Source organism: Mobula hypostoma, chromosome X1 (genome assembly GCF_963921235.1).
Source record: "Mobula hypostoma chromosome X1, sMobHyp1.1, whole genome shotgun sequence".
Classification (NCBI taxonomy): domain Eukaryota; kingdom Metazoa; phylum Chordata; class Chondrichthyes; order Myliobatiformes; family Myliobatidae; genus Mobula; species Mobula hypostoma.
This window is the reverse complement of record NC_086128.1, coordinates 72,846,763-72,864,293: the sequence shown is the minus strand read 5'-3', so window position 1 is coordinate 72,864,293 and position 17,531 is coordinate 72,846,763. Positions and strand designations below refer to the sequence as shown.

The window sequence follows — 17,531 nt, the reverse complement described above, 5'->3', positions numbered from 1 at the left end:
GGAAAGACCAATGCCCAAAAAATGGGGAATCCCACCAAAAGTCACGGTCCATCAGGGCTAAAGCCTTCCCCACCATTGAGCACACCGACACGAAACGCCGTCCCAGGACAGCATCATCCATCATCAGGGACCCCCACCACCAGGTTCAGGAACAGTTATTACCCCTCAACCATCAGGAAGGAGGTACAGGAGCCTCAGGACCCACACCACCAGGTTCAGGAACAGTTATTACCCCTCAACCATCAGGAAGTAGGTACAGGAGCCTCAGGACCCACACCACCAGGTTCAGGAACAGTTATTACCCCTCGACCATCAGGAAGGAGGTACAGGAGCCTCAGGACCCACACCACCAGGTTCAGGAACAGTTATTATCCCCTCAACCATCAGGAAGGAGGTACAGGAGTCTTAGGACCCACACCACCAGGTTCAGGAACAGTTATTACCCCTCGACCATCAGGAAGTAGGTACAGGAACCTCAGGACCCACACCACCAGGTTTAGGAACAGTTATTACCCCTCAACCATCAGGAAGGAGGTACAGGAGCCTCAGGGCCCACACCACCAGGTTCAGGAACAGTTATTACCCCTTAACCATCAGGAAGGAGGTACAGGAGCCTCAGGACCCACACCACCAGGTTCAGGAACAGTTATTACCCCCTCAACCATCAGGAAGGAGGTACAGGAGCCTCAGGACCCACACCACCAGGCTCAGGAACAGTTATTACCCCTCAACCATCAGGAAGGAGGGACAGGAGCCTCAGAACCCACACCACCAGGTTCAGGAACAGTTATTACCCCTCAACCATCAGGAAGGAGGTACAGGAGCCTCAGGACCCACACCATCAGGTTCAGGAACAGTTATTACCCCTCAACCATCGGGAAGGAGGTACAGGAGCCTCAGGACCCACACCACCAGGCTCAGGAACAGTTATTACCCCTCAACCATCGGGAAGGAGGGACAGGAGCCTCAGAACCCACACCACCAGGTTCAGGAACAGTTACTACCCCTCAACCATCCGAGAGGATAACTTCACTGGCCCCATTACTGAACCGTTCCCACAACCTCTGGACTCACTTTCAAGGACTCTTCATCCCAGGCTCTCGATATTTATTGATTATTTCTTTGGTGCTGTATTTGCACATTTTGTTATCCCCTGCGTTCCGGTGGAACGCCCAAGTGGTGCAGTCTTTCACTGATCCTGCTATGGCCTCCACTCTGCAGATTTATGGAGTATGCCCACGAGAAAGTGAATCTCAGGGCTGTACACAGATGTACTTTGATAAGATGTTCACTTGTGACTTCACTGCACCAACTGGAGTCGCACTGAAACCTCGTTGCCCTCGGCGATGACAACAAATCTCCACCCGTCCGATTGTCTTTCAAATGTTGCTATCGTACCTGTATGCTGGGGGCTCGTCCCACATACAGTACATACCACCCTTTTGTGATAAATGAAAATGCTCTGGAGGCTCCGACAATATCTGACATCTCTCACCTGCCCTCCGCCTCCTGATCACCCACCCTAGGGGGAGAAAAACAGAACAGACCACATATTCACCCTGTCCACTGCCTCCAATCATTTAATGAACTTCCAGAAGAACAGAAATAGGCCATTCAGCCCATTCCATTGAGGCTGATTTATTAACCCCTCAACACCATTCTCCTGCCTTCTCGCCGTAACCTTTGATGGCATGACTGATCAAGAACCTGTCGACCTCTAATTTACATGAACCCAATGACTTCCCTCCACAGATACACACATCCACCTCTTTATCAGGAATACCGATACACCTGCTCTTTGATACAAATGCCCAATCAGTCACTCAATGCACACAAGACCGCAGGTCCACTTGTGGCAACGAATTCCACAGATTCGCCATCCTGTGGCTAAAGAAATTTCTCCTCATCTCTGCTCCAAATTGACACCCTCTATTCTGAGGCTGTGCCCTCCGGCCATACACTCCCCCACTATAGGAAACATCCTCTCCACATCCACTCTAACTGTGTCGTCTGGTCCTAGACTCCCCCACTATAGGAAACATCCTCTCCACATCCACTCTCTCTGTGCCCTCTGATCCTAGACTCCCTCACTAGAGGAAACATCCTCTCCACATCCACTCTATCTGTGCCCTCTGATCCTAGACTCCCCCACTATAGGAAACATCCTCTCCACATCCACTCTCTCTGTGCCCTCTGATCCTAGACTCCCTCACTAGAGGAAACATCCTCTCCACATCCACTCTATCTGTGCCCTCTGATCCTAGACTCCCTCACTATAGGAAACATCCTCTCCATATCCACTCTATCTGTGTCCTCTGGTCCTAGACTCCCCCACTATAGGAAACATCCTCTCCACATCCACTCTATCTGTGCCCTCTGATCCTAGACTCCCTCACTATAGGAAACATCCTCTCCACATCCACTCTACCTGTGCCCTCCAGTCATAGACTCCCCCACTATAGGAAGCATCCACTCCACGTCCACTCTATCTGTGCCCTCTGGTCCTAGACTCCCCCACTATAGAAAACATCCTCTCCACACCCACTATATCTCTGCCCTCCGGTCATAGACTCCCCCACTATAGGAAACATCCTCTCCACATCCACTCTATCTGTGTCCTCTGGTCCTAGACTCCCCCACCACAGGAAACATCCTCTCCACATCCACTCTCTCTGTGCCCTCTGATCCTAGACTCCCCCACTATAGGAAACATCCTCTCCACATCCACTCTATCTGTGTCCTCTGGTCCTAAACTCCCCACAATAGGAAACATCCTCTCCACATCCACTCTATCTGTGTCCTCTGGTCCGAGACTCCTCCCACTATAGGTAACATCCTCTCCACATCCACTCTATCTGCGCCCTCTTGTCCGAGACTCCCCCACTATAGGAAACATCCTCTCCACATCCACTCTAACTGTGTCCTCTGGTCCTAGACTCCCCCCCACTATAGGAAACATCCTCTCCACATCCTCTCTATCTGTGCCCTCTGATCCTAGACTCCCCCCACTATAGGTAACATCCTCTCCACATCCACTCTATCTGTGTCCTCTGGTCCTAAACTCCCCACAATAGGAAACATCCTCTCCACATCCACTCTATCTGTGTCCTCTGGTCCGAGACTCCTCCCACTATAGGTAACATCCTCTCCACATCCACTCTATCTGCGCCCTCTTGTCCGAGACTCCCCCACTATAGGAAACATCCTCTCCACATCCACTCTAACTGTGTCCTCTGGTCCTAGACTCCCCCCCACTATAGGAAACATCCTCTCCACATCCACTCTATCTGTGCCGTCTGGTCCTAGACTCCCCCCACTATAGGAAACATCCTCTCCACATCCACTTTATCTGTGTCCTCTGGTCCTAGACTCCCCCACTATAGGAAACATCCTCTCCACATCCACTCTATCTGTGCCCTCTGATCCTAGACTCCCCCACTATAGGAAATATCCTCTCCATATCCACTCGATCTGTGTCCTCAGGTCCGAGACTCCCCCACTATAGGAAACATCCTCTCCACATCCACTCTATCTGTGTCCTCTGGTCCTAGACTCCCCCCACTATAGGAAACATCCTCTCCACATCCACTCTATCTGTGCCCTCTGATCCTAGACTCCCCCACTATAGGAAATATCCTCTCAATATCCACTCTATCTGTGCCCTCTGATCCTAGACTCCCCCACTATAGGAAATATCCTCTCCATATCCACTCTATCTGTGTCCTCTGGTCCTAGACTCCCCCACCACAGGAACCATCCTCTCCATATCCACTCTATCTGTGCCCTCTGATCCTAGACTCCCCCACTATAGGAAACATCCTCTCCATATCCACTCTATCTGTGCCCTCTGGTCCTAGACTCCCCCCACTATAGGTAACATCCTCTCCACATCCACTCTATCTGTACCCTCTTGTCCGAGACTCCCCCACTATAGGAAACATCATCTCCACATCCACTCTAACTGTGTCCACTGGTCCTAGACTCCCCCCACTATAGGAAACATCCTCTCCACATCCACTCTATCTGTGCCCTCTGATCCTAGACTCCCCCCACTATAGGTAACATCCTCTCCACATCCACTCTATCTGTGTCCTCTGGTCCTAAACTCCCCACAATAGGAAACATCCTCTCCACATCCACTCTATCTGTGTCCTCTGGTCCGAGACTCCTCCCACTATAGGTAACATCCTCTCCACATCCACTCTATCTGCGCCCTCTTGTCCGAGACTCCCCCACTATAGGAAACATCCTCTCCACATCCACTCTAACTGTGTCCTCTGGTCCTAGACTCCCCCCCACTATAGGAAACATCCTCTCCACATCCACTCTATCTGTGCTGTCTGGTCCTAGACTCCCCCCACTATAGGAAACATCCTCTCCACATCCACTCTATCTGTGTCCTCTGGTCCTCGATTCCTCCACTATAGGAAACATCCTCTGCACATCCACTCTATCTGTGTCCTCTGGTCCTAGACTCCCGCACTATAGGAAACATCCTCTCCACATCCACTCTATCTGTGTCCTCTGGTCCTAGACTCCCCCACTATAGGAAACATCCTCTCCACATCCACTCTATCTGTGTCCTCTGGTCCTAGACTCCCCCACTATAGGAAACATCCTCTCCACATCCACTCTATCTGTGTGCTCTGGTCCTGGACTCCCCCCACTATAGGAAACATCCTCTCCACATCCACTCTATCTGTGTCCTCTGGTCCTAGACTCCCCCCACTATAGGAAACATCCTCTCCACATCCACTCTATCTGTGTCCTTTGTTCCTAGACTCCCCCCACTATAGGAAACATCCACTCCACACCCACTCTATCTGTGTCCCCTGGTCCTGGACTCCCCCCACTATAGGAAACATCCTCTCCACATCCACTCTATCTGTGTCCTCTGGTCCTAGACTCCCCCCACTATAGGAAACATCCCCTCCACATCCACTCTATCTGTGTCCTCTGGTCCTAGACTCCCCCACTATAGGAAACATCCTCTCCACATCCACTCTATCTGTGTGCTCTGGTCCTAGACTCCCCCCACTATAGGAAACATCCTCTCCACATCCACTCTATCTGTGTCCTCTGGTCCTAGACTCCCCCACTATAGGAAACATCCTCTCCACATCCACTCTATCTGTGTCCTCTGGTCCTAGACTCCCCCACTATAGGAAACATCCTCTCCACATCCACTCTATCTGTGTCCTCTGGTCCTAGACTCCCCCACTATAGGAAACATCCTCTCCACATCCACTCTATCTGTGCCCTCTGGTCCTAGACTCCCCCACTATAGGAAACATCCTCTCCACATCCATTCTATTGAGGCCTCTCACCCCAAACCTAACTCATGCCGCAGTAATTTGAACTGGACTGAAAAGTTAACCGGAACACACAAGGATAAGAGAGAGGAACGGAATTCCGCCCATCGCGTCTGCTCGCGGCTGTCTTGTGATCCTTCTCCCTCCCCCCGTAACGTTTGACCTACCTTGAGGGAAGGAGAGCCATGCGGGGCCGATTGCCCCGCAGAGTAGCAGGACCAGCAGGGGGGCGCCGGTGGCCCGGGGGACGACGTTGTCGGCCACCATGGCGCCGGTCGACTGGCGGGGAGGAACCTTGGGGTCTGGGGGGCCAGCAGGAGCCCCCCGCACAGCGGTCGGCGAGCTTGCTCTCAGCGGGTCAGTCCCGGGCAGGAGGCAGGCGATGGACCAGCAGGACAGGCACTTCCTGGACGGGAGTGAATTCGGAGAAGGAGACGTCACTCAGTTTCCTTCCTGTGGACTGACACCCATACCTCTGGCACCAGCTCACCGGTATCGATTACAGCCAGCCTGCTTGAAAAGAGAGCCCTGTCCAGTCCCAACCTTATCGGGGATCGGCCCTTGCAGAAGGGGTGGGGAGGGGGGGAACGGCGAGGCGGTGGGGAGCTGGCGGGTGGGCCGCGGCGATGCCCGAGCCGTGAGGACGGCGAGTGGGATCCAGCAAGGAGGGGTGCGGACGGTGCCGAGGCCCGGGGCGTGGGGGCAAGGGGGAGGCAGGGTGAGTGCTGGAACTGTGTTGAGACGCAGGGGCAGGTGCAGGGTATTTATACACTGATGCCAGCAAACGATCAGGGGGTCATTGAGGGGAACGAGGCACAGCAGGAAGAGTCGTGAGCCGGGACACAAGAACACGGTCAGGCTTAATATCACCCGCACACGTCGTGAAATTTGTTTTGTGGCAGCAGCTGGACACAGTGGTGAAAAACTAACTTAAATTAAATTAAATAAGTAGAGCAGAAAGAGAAGGAAAAAAAGTGAGTCGGTTTGTGGGTTCGTTGTCCGTTCAGAAATCGGATGGCGGAGGGGAAGAAGCTGTTCCTGAATCGTTGAGTGTGTGTCTTCAGGCTCCTGTACCTCCTCCCTGATGAGAAGAGGGCACGCCCTGGGGGATGGGGGTCCTCAAACACACCCACCGTTCTCTCTGTGCACTGAGAAATGTTCGACTGCCTGTCACCCTTCACCTCAGCACCACTGGACAAGCTGGCCTCCCCGGCAGTAAACCTTCAGAAAGCCACCACACCAAACACCCCTCGAATCATCCGAGAGTCATCTCAGCGATGGAGAAGCGAGCCCGCCTGGCCGTGCCTGCGCCTCAGGTTTTACCAGCGTGAGCCGAGAAAAGTCAAGAAAATAAGAAGGTAAACAACAGGAATTCTGCAGATGCTGGAAATTCAAGCAACACACTTCAAAGTTGCTGGTGAACGCAGCAGGCCAGGCAGCATCTCTAGTAAGAGGTACAGTCCACGTTTCAGGCCGAGACCAATAAGGAGAGTGGCTTTCGCCGCAGAGCACCTTACACACGGACGACGCGGTTCGAGGTGGCTTACAGTGGAATAAAGTGCAAAGATGAAAATCAAGTGTGTTCGTTAAAAGCTGGGTTAAGTGAATAGGTTTTGAGCTGGTGCTTGCAAGTGTCAGCTTGGCTCCCCACCATTTTTCTGCTCTGAACCCTCCCCCCACCCTTAAACGACAGCTCTGTGGAGCCCCCGTCTTTTATTTAGCAATACAGCACCTCGAAATCCCCCGCTCGATCTCCCAGCCGGATCCCGGGACGATTTACAATGACCGACCGGTTCGTCTTCGGACCGTGGGGAGCAACGCGGAAAACCACGCGGTCACGGAGAGAGCACACAAACTCCGCTGGGATCGAACTCCAAACTCTGATCGCGTCGTGCTAGGCCGCAACACCTCCGTGGCTAAAGGTTCGGTATTTGGAGTGTAGCTTGAACTATGATCTGGAACAGCCATGGATTATTTCATTAGACCGGGGGCTCCCATCTTAGGGCGGCCCCATGGACCCCTTGCTTAACGGATTTTGGCCCTTCGCCAGAGTAACACGAACGATCTGCACGTTAAACGCCAGCCACTTAGGTTTAGTGCCGCTGAGGTTTTACAGAAAGCACCTCTGTTCCCCACCGCCCACAGGACACGGCTCGGACACGGCCTCACTGGACTGCTGGGCCAGGCCGAACAGCTGGTGTCAGGTGCGGCCGTCTCTCGGAGAGGGACAGACTCCGCAGGACTGTCCGATCAGGGGTCACCCTGCAAGCCAACGTCGCGCACCCAGACCACAGAAACCACGGTGCGATGAAACACACACACCCGCCTCCACAGAAAGCAGAATTTCCCGGTGGCCACCCACTTTAGTTCCTACGCTCGCTCCCCTTTACCAGGACGCCGCCTGGATTAGAGAGGGTGCAGAGGAGATTCACCAGGATGCTGCCTGGATTAGAGAGGGTGCGGAGGGAGATTCACCAGGACGCCGCCTGGATTAGAGATGGTGCAGAGGAGATTCACCAGGATGCTGCCTGGATTAGAGAGGGTGCAGAGGAGATTCACCAGGATGCTGCCCGGATGAGAGAAGGTGCAGAGGAGATTCACCAGGATGCTGCCTGGATTAGAGAGGGTGCGGAGGAGATTCACCAGGATGCTGCCTGGATTAGAGAGGGTGCAGAGGAGATTCACCAGGATGCTGTCTGGATTAGAGAGGGTGCAGAGGAGATTCAGCAGGATGCTGCCCGGATTAGAGAGGGTGCGGAGGAGATTCACCAGGATGCTGCCCGGATTAGAGAAGGTGCAGAGGAGATTCACCAGGATGCTGCCTGCATTAGAGAGGGTGCAGAGGAGATTCACCAGGATGCTGCCTGGATTAGAGAGGGTGCGGAGGGAGATTCACCAGGACGCCGCCTGGATTAGAGAGGGTGCAGAGGAGATTCACCAGGATGCTGCCTGGATTAGAGAGGGTGCAGAGGAGATTCACCAGGATGCTGCCTGGATTAGAGAGGGTGCAGAGGAGATTCACCAGGATGCTGCCTGGATTAGAGAGGGTGCAGAGGAGATTCACCAGGATGCTGCCCGGATTAGAGAGGGTGCGGAGGAGATTCACCAGGATGCTGCCCGGATTAGAGAAGGTGCAGAGGAGATTCACCAGGATGCTGCCTGGATTAGAGAGGGTGCAGAGGAGATTCACCAGGATGCTGCCTTGATTAGAGAGGGTGCAGAGGAGATTCACCAGGATGCTGCCTGGATTGGAGAGGGTGCAGAGGAGATTCACCAGGATGCTGCCTGGATTAGAGAGGGTGCAGAGGAGATTAACCAGGATGCTGTCTGGATTAGAGAGGGTGCAGAGGAGATTCACCAGGACGCTGCCTGGATTGGAGAGGGTGCAGAGGAGATTCACCAGGATGCTGCCCGGATTAGAGAGGGTGCGGAGGAGATTAACCAGGATGCTGTCTGGATTAGAGAGGGTGCAGAGGAGATTCACCAGGATGCTGCCAGGATTAGAGAGGGTGCAGAGGAGATTAACCAGGATGCTGCCTGGATTAGAGAGGGTGCAGAGGAGATTCACCAGGATGCTGCCTGGATTGGAGAGGGTGCAGAGGAGATTCACCAGGATGCTGCCTGGATTAGAGAGGGTGCAGAGGAGATTAACCAGGATGCTGTCTGGATTAGAGAGGGTGCAGAGGAGATTCACCAGGATGCTGCCTGGATTGGAGAGGGTGCAGAGGAGATTCACCAGGATGCTGCCTGGATTAGAGAGGGTGCAGAGGAGATTCACCAGGATGCTGCCTGGATTAGAGAGGGTGCAGAGGAGATTCACCAGGATGCTGCCTGGATTAGAGAGGGTGCAGAGGAGATTCACCAGGATGCTGCCTGGATTAGAGAGGGTGCAGAGGAGATTCACCAGGATGCTGCCCGGATGAGAGAAGGTGCAGAGGAGATTCACCAGGATGCTGCCTGGATTAGAGAGGGTGCAGAGGAGATTCACCAGGATGCTGCCTGGATTAGAGAGGGTGCAGAGGAGATTCACCAGGATGCTGCCTGGATTAGAGAGGGTGTAGAGGAGACTTACCAGGACGCTGCCTGGATTAGAGAGGGTGCAGAGGAGATTCACCAGGACGCTGCCTGGATTAGAGAGGGTGCAGAGGAGATTTACCAGGACGCTGCCTGGATTAGAGAGGGTGCGGAGGAGATTCACCAGGTTGCTGCCTGGATTAGAGAGGGTGCAGAGGAGATTCACCAGGATGCTGCCTGGATTAGAGAGGGTGCAGAGGAGATTAACCAGGATGCTGCCTGGATTAGAGAGGGTGCGGAGGAGATTCACCAGGATGCTGCCTGGATTAGAGAGGGTGCAGAGGAGATTCACCAGGATGCTGCCTGGATTAGAGAGGGTGCAGAGGAGATTCACCAGGATGCTGCCTGGATTAGAGAGGGTGCAGAGGAGATTCACCAGGATGCTGCCCGGATGAGAGAAGGTGCAGAGGAGATTCACCAGGATGCTGCCTGGATTAGAGAGGGTGTAGAGGAGACTTACCAGGATGCTGCCTGGATTAGAGAGGGTGCGGAGGAGATTCACCAGGTTGCTGCCTGGATTAGAGAGGGTGCAGAGGAGATTCACCAGGATGCTGTCTGGATTAGAAAGGGTGCAGAGGAGATTCACCAGGATGCCGCCTGGATTAGAGAGGGTGCAGAGGGAGATTTACCAGGATGCGGCCTGGATTAGAGAGGGTGCAGAGGAGATTCACCAGGATGCTGCCTGGATTAGAGAGGGTGCAGAGAGATAAGGCCACTCTCAGCTTGCATATTCGGTCTGGGTAGCCTCCAACCTGATGGCATGAACATCGATTTTGACAATTTCCATTCAGTCTTCCCCCTCCCCATTCCCTCATCTTCAACTCCCTGCTCTGGCCTCTGCCTATCACCTTCCCTCTGGGTCACTACCATCTTCCCTTTCTCCTGAGGTCCCCTCTCCTCTCCAGACCCTTTGCCTTTCCCAGCCACCTGGCCTCACCCCTCACCTTCTGGCTGCCCCCTTTTTAGCCTCCCCCTGTCCCACCATTTTATTCCGGCTTCTGTCCCCGCCCTTTCCAGTTGCGATGAAGGGGCTCGGCCCGAAACGTTGGCTGTTTACTCCTCCCCGCGGACACTGCCCGACCCACTGAGCTCCTGCAGCGTCGTGTGAGTGAGTGCGTGAGTGTTGTCAACTTCAACCCCGGGGTCACCCAGCCGGTCACGGGGCAGAGGTCAGCCCCGGATCGGGTGTGTGAGGATCCCAGGGGCGCTGTGACCCAGCTGAGCGCAGATTCCCGAGGGACCGGTCTCCGGGGCGGACGGGTGAATATTGTAATGCCAGAAGCCCGGGAACGGAAATGGACTGGACGCAACCCAGTCCATCACAGGCTGAGCCCTCCCCAACATCGAACAGTACAGGCCCTTCGGCCCGCAATGTTGTGCTTACCCTTTAATCCGCTCTAAGATCAATCTAACCCCTTCCCTCCATTTTCCTACCATCCATTTGCCTACGAGTCTCTGAAATACCCATAAGGTATCTGCCTCGACCAGGACCCTTGGCAGGGTATTGTGTGCACTCAACTCCCTGTGTAAAAAAACTCAGTTCTGATATCCCCCCCCTCCACCGATACTTTCCTCAATCACCTGACAATTGTGCCCCCTCGTATTAGCCCACTGGCACCCTGGGAAAATGTCTCTGGCTGCCCACTCGATCTATGCCTCTTATCTTGCACACCCCTATCAAGTCACCTCTCATCCTCCTTCGCTCCAAAGAGAAAAGCCCGAGCTCGCTCAACCTTTCCTCATAAATCACCCTCTCTAATCCAGTCAGCGTCCTGGTGAATCTCCTCTGCACCCTCTCTAATCCAGGCAGCATCCTGGTGAATCTCCTCTGCACCCTCTCTAATCCAGGCAGCATCCTGGTGAATCTCTTCTGCGCCCTCTCTAATCCAGGCAGCATCCTGGTGAATCTCCTCTGCACCCTCTCTAATCCAAGCAGCATCCTGGTGAATCTCCTCTGTGCCCTCTCTAATCCAGGCAGCTTCCTGGTGAATCTCCTCTGCACCCTCTCTAATCCAGGCAGCATCCTGGTGAATCTCTTCTGCACCCTCTCTAATCCAGGCAGCATCCTGGTGAATCTCCTCTGCACCCTCTCTAATCCAGGCAGCATCCTGGCAAATCTCCTTGACACCCTCTCTAATCCAGGCAGCGTCCTGGTGAATCTCCTCTGCACCCTCTCTAATCCAGGCAGCATCCTGGTAAATCTCCTCCGCACCCTCTCTAATCCAGGCAACATCCTGGTGAATCTCCTCTGCACTCTCTCCAATCCAGGCAGCACCCTGGTAAATCACCTCTGCACCCTCTTTAATCCAGGCAGCATCCTGGCGAATCTCCTCTACACCCTCTCTAATCCAGGCAGCGTCCTGGTGAATCTCCTCTGCACCCTCTCTGATCCAGGCAGCGTCCTGGTAAATCTCCTCCGCACCCTCTCTAATCCAGGCAGCGTCCTGGTGAATCTCCTCTGCACCCTCTCTAATCCAGGCAGCATCCTGGCAAATCTCCTCTACACCCTCTCTAATCCAGGCAGCGTCCTGGTGAATCTCCTCTGCACCCTCTCTAATCGAGGCAGCATCCTGGTAAATCTCCTCCGCACCCTCTCTGATCCAGGCAGCGTCCTGGTGAATCTCCTCTGCACCCTCTCTAATCCAGGCAGCATCCTGGCGAATCTCCTCTGCACCCTCTCTGATCCAGGCAGCGTCCTGGTAAATCTCCTCCGCACCCTCTCTAATCCAGGCAGCGTCCTGGTGAATCTCCTCTGCACCCTTTCTCCAGGCAGCGTCCTGGCGAATCTCCTCTACACCCTCTCTAATCCAGGCAGCGTCCTGGTGAATCTCCTCCGCACCCTCTCTGATCCAGGCAGCGTCCTGGTAAATCTCCTCCGCACCCTCTCTAATCCAGGCAGCATCCTGGTGAATCTCCTCTGCACCCTCACTAATCCAGGCAGCATCCTGGTAAATCCCCTCCGCACCCTCTCTAATCCAGGCAGCGTCCTGGTGAATCTCCTCTGCACTCTCTCCAATCCAGGCAGCATCCTGGTAAATCACCTCTGCACCCTCTCTAATCCAGGCAGCATCCTGGCGAATCTCCTCTGTACCCTCTCTAATCCAGGCAGCATCCTGGTGAATCTCCTCTACACCCTCTCTAATCCAGGCAGCGTCCTGGTGAATCTCCTCTGCACCCTCTATAATCCAGGCAGCGTCCTGGTAAATCTCCTCCGCACCCTCTCTAATCCAGGCAGCGTTCTGGTGAATCTCCTCTGCACCATCTCTAATCCAGGCAGCATCCTGGCAAATCTCCTCTACACCCTCTCTAATCCAGGCAGCGTCCTGGTGAATCTCCTCTGCACCCTCTCTAATCCAGGCAGCGTCCTGGTAAATCTCCTCCGCACCCTCTCTAATCCAGGCAGCGTCCTGGTGAATCTCCTCTGCACTCTCTCCAATCCAGGCAGCATCCTGGTAAATCGCCTCTGCACCCTCTTTAATCCAGGCAGCATCCTGGCGAATCTCCTCTGCACCCTCTCCAATCCAGGCAGCATCCTGGCGAATCTCCTCTGCACCCTCTCTAATCCAGGCAGCATCCTGGCGAATCTCCTCTGTACCCTCTCTAATCCAGGCAGCATCCTGGCGAATCTCCTCTGCACCCTCTCCAATCCAGGCAGCATCTTGGCGAATCTCCTCGGCACCCTCTCTAATCCAGGCAGCGTCCTGGTGAATCTCCTCTGCACCCTCTCTAATCCAGGCAGCATCCTGGTAAATCTCTTCCGCACCCTCTCTAAAGCTTCCACATCTTTCCCACAATGAGGTGACCAGAACTGAGCACAACAGTCCCAGTGTGGTCGAACTGGGGTTTTATAGAGCTGCAACATTATCTCACGGCTTGTGAACTCAGTCCCCCTGACTATTAAAGGCCGACACACCAAACGCCTTCTTAACCGACCCTGAACCCTGTCAGCGTGCCAGACCCCTGCTGATTTGTATTCCCCAGGGGCCCGTGTCAAGACTGGAAGTATCTGCGGTGATCTGAGCCCCACGGGCTGGTACGGTAGCTTACTGGCGAGTGTAACGATATTTCAGCGCCAGGGACCCAGGTTCAAATCGCGCCACTGCCCCTAAGGAGCGTGTACGTTCTCCCCGAGACCACGTGGGTTTCCTCCGGGTGCTCTGGTTTCCTCCCACAGTCCAAAGACGTACCGGTTAGTAGGTTAAAGTACGGCCCGGGCTCGTTGGAACGGAAAGGCCCTTTACTGTCTTGGAACACCAACTAAAGGTATAAATAAATTACAAAATCTACATCCCAGACAGAGAGAACCCTAGGAATTGCGCGTCTGGAGATCGAGGGCGATCCTCGGACAGGAGGTTCGTCCAGCGCTGTGTGGCGAGCGCGGAGGTGGTGGGGGGGGGGGAGGACGAGGTCGGCCCTCGATCTCTCCGAGTGCGCCTCAGCTCAGGCAGAGCCTGGTTCCGGCTTGCTGCTGGTTGGGAATGCCAGGAATGTGCTGACAGGGAAGGATCCCCTGCCAAGACCGGCTGCGTGAGGTGGCTGCTCTCAAACAGGTGGGTCATTGTTGGGCCCCCACTCCCTCCCTCCCCCCCACAACACCACTGGCCGTGGGCTCGGTGTCCACGGCAACTGAGCAAACTCCGCGGGAATCTCGCCGTGGACACTGGCACAGGAAACTAGCACAGCCCAGAATCAGAATCGGGTTCAATCTCACCGGCACATGTCCTGGAATTTGTCGTTCCGGGGCAGTAGTACAGTGCAATTTTTTTTTAAATTTACTAATTACACATAAAAATTTAAATCAGTAGTGCAAAGAGAGAAAGAGAAGTGAGGTAGAGTCCATCACAGTACATGATAATGAAAACTATATGAATAAAATAAAATTAAATTTGTAGAGCAAAATGAGAAGGGAAAGAGTCGTGAGGTTGTGTTCATGGGTTCAATGTCCATTCAGGAATCTGATGGCAGAGGGGAAGAAGCTGTTCCTGAATCGTTGAGTGTGTGTCTTCAGGCTCCTGTACCTCCTCCCTGATGGCAGAGGGGAAGAAGCTGTTCCTGAATCACTGAGTGTGTGTCTTCAGGCTCCTGTACCTCCTCCCTGATGGCAGAGGGGAAGAAGCTGTTCCTGAATCGTTGAGTGTGTGTCTTCAGGCTCCTGTACCTCCTCCCTGATGGCAGAGGGGAAGAAGCTGTTCCTGAATCGTTGAGTGTGTGTCTTCAGGCTCCTGTACCTCCTCCCTGATGGCAGAGGGGAAGAAGCTGTTCCTGAATCACTGAGTGTGTGTCTTCAGGCTCCTGTACCTCCTCCCTGATGGCAGAGGGGAAGAAGCTGTTCCTGAATCGTTGAGTGTGTGTCTTCAGTACCTCCTCCCTGATGGTAGCAATGAGAAGGGGGCATTTCCTGGGGGGTGGGGGACCTTAATGACGGATGCCACCTTTTTGAGGTATGGCACCAGAGCTGAAGCCCTTTGCGAAAGCGTCTCCCGCCGCCGTACACGCTCCTCCTAAACCGCCAGGCCCATAACTGCCTCGAAAGTCCATCACACCCACCCACACCTTCCCCGAATTCCCTCCTTTGCATATTTTACTGGAGGCTGGTTTAACCACAACTCTCCAAGCAGAGTTGTGTAAATACTTGAAAGAGCTGGGTATCGGAGGGGGGGGGCGGGGGGAGGCAGTGGGCCAAAGGGCTAGCACGGGAACAGGCTCTTCGGCCCAGAGTGTTGTACCGAACCAGTCAAATTCCCGATCAAATGGTCAACTAATCTCTTTGCCGACACAATGCCCACATCTCTCTGATTTCCCTCACGTTCTCGTGCCGATCCAGATGTCCCTTAAGATTGCCTGTTGCCTCTGCCGTCACCCCTGGCAGCACAGTCCTGCCCCCCCGTGTAAAAAAAAAACTTGCCCCTTGCATCTCACATGAGATTACCCCCTCTCACCTTCAATGCATGCCCTCTGTTATTAGACATTTCAACCCTGGGAAACAGATGCTCTCTTGTCTGTTCTATCTGTGCCTCTCATGAGCTTATAAACCTCAAACAGATCTCCCCTCAGTGTCCACCGCTCCAGAGAAAACAACCCACGTTTGTACAGCGCCTTCAAACCAGGCACGATTAACCATGGGTACAATTTAATATCGAGCAGGGAGGTACTACTGCAGTTGTACAAGGCCTTGCTGAGAGCACATCTGGAGTATTGTGTGCAGTTTTGGTCCCCTAATCTGAGGAAAGACATCCTTGCCATAGAGGGAGTACGAAGAAGGTTCACCAGATTGATTCCTGGGATGGCAGGACTTTCATATGAAGAAAGACTGGATGAACTAGGCTTGTACTCATTGGAATTTAGAAGATTGAGGGGGGATCTGATTGAAATATATAAAATCCTAAAGGGATTGGACAGGCTAGATGCAGGAAGATTGTTCCCGATGTTGGGGAAGTCCAGAACGAGGGGCCACAGTTTGAGGATAGAGGGGAAGCCTTTTAGGACCGAGATGAGGAAAAACTTCTTCACACAGAGAGTGGTGAATCTGTGGAATTCTCTGCCACAGGAACAGTTGAGGCCAGTTCATTGGCTATATTTAAGAGGGAGTTAGATATGGCCCTTGTGGCTAAAGGGATCAGGGGGTATGGAGGGAGGGCTGGTACACAGTTCTGAGTTCGATGATCAGCCATGATCATACTGAATGGCAGTGCATGCTCGAAGGGCCGAATGGCCTACTCCTGCACTTATTTTCTATGTTTCTATGATTTCTATGTTTCTAAGCTCGGTCATAATTTTTAAGTACAGTGGCTTCTGGTTGATTGGGCCAGCCATTTAATAGGAAATAGCTGAGACTCCCTTCGTTTATTTGGGACACTCTGCTGCTTAATTAGGACGGAGGGACCACTGCTGAAGTTTCTAACTAGCGTCAGTCATGCGCACTAGTGTGGCCGCTAAACCCCTAGCGGACAGTTTTTAAGCAGTGGCAGGATGCGCGTGATTGCGTTCAAAAAAAAAAAGCAGAGGTTTTTGTCATCGAGAGTCGGTGAGAAATAACCAGTGAGACAATTCACAACTGTTCGGCTCACCGTGGTTTCAAGCACTCGGACTTGGAGGTGCCCAAGACGGCCAGGAGTGAAAATGATAAACTATTTCACCGCTTCAACAAGTTAGGAACTACGAAGAATCTGACGGCATCGGCAATCATCTTGAAAGTTGCAACGAAAAGGAAGAGTTAGAGGACGCAATTGTTGAATTCATTTTATGAAGGTAATTCATTACCTACACTAGGTGTCCGTGCTGATTCTGTTCATTTACAGTCAATTGGCACCGTACACTGGATAAATTCCTCCATCGATAACTATTAGGAACTGATACACAGTTTTATAATACTACAGTAGGGTTGGTAGTGGTCTAATTTGTCCTGCATTTTGTTTGAATACATAATTTGCTACTCAGTCTTTGTTATACCTTTTTAACTACTTCCATGAAACTTCGACTAATTGGGGCAGCAGCTTAATTGGGCCAAAACGTACTGATCCCGATGTGTCCATTGCATTGCTCTCCACCCCAAACTTCACGACATATATCAGTGATAATAAACGTGGTTCTAATGCAGAGGGGTATCGCGTCCCCCCGTCTCCCCACACCCCCACGACACAGAGGGTTCCACAGGCCGCCTCTCTCACGCGCAGCAGGTAAAATGGGGCTCCATTTCACTGGGCGTTTGAGGACGCCACCCAAGTTCCTACAGATCTGGTGCAGAGGGCATTCCAGCTGGTCGCAACACCGCCTGCAGAGGGGCGTAAAGTCAGCCAACTCCATCGTGGGCCCTGGCCTTCCCCAATGTCCATAAGACCGTATAACATAGCAGAAGAATTAGGCCATCTGGCCCATCGAGTCTGCTCCACCATTTAATCATGGCCGACCCTCCTCAACCCAGGTTCCCCAGCCTTCTCCCCGTAACCTCTGATGCCGTGTCCAGTCATGGACCTATCAATCTCTGCCTTACACACACCCAACCACCTGGCCTCCACATCTGCATGCGGCAACAAATTCCACAAATTCACCACCCTTTGGTGAAAGAAATTTCTCCGCATCTCTTGTTTGGAAAGGATGCCCCTCTAGCTTAAAGCTGTGCCTTCTTGTCCTAGACTCCCCCACCAT

The 17,531-nt window shown here is 53.2% G+C and overlaps 1 protein-coding gene across 2 annotated transcripts in view; it reads right to left on the bottom strand.

The window, feature by feature from the left end:
- Positions 1-17,531, bottom strand: part of erbb2 (erb-b2 receptor tyrosine kinase 2) — a 217,907-nt gene that overhangs the window by 152,507 nt on the left and 47,869 nt on the right. For both annotated transcript variants that reach the window (XM_063037112.1, XM_063037113.1), the window contains exon 2: positions 5,480-5,718. In XM_063037112.1, coding sequence (XP_062893182.1) covers positions 5,480-5,579 — 100 coding nt within the window. In that variant the 5' untranslated portion in view covers positions 5,580-5,718. The remainder of the gene's footprint in view (positions 1-5,479; positions 5,719-17,531) is intronic.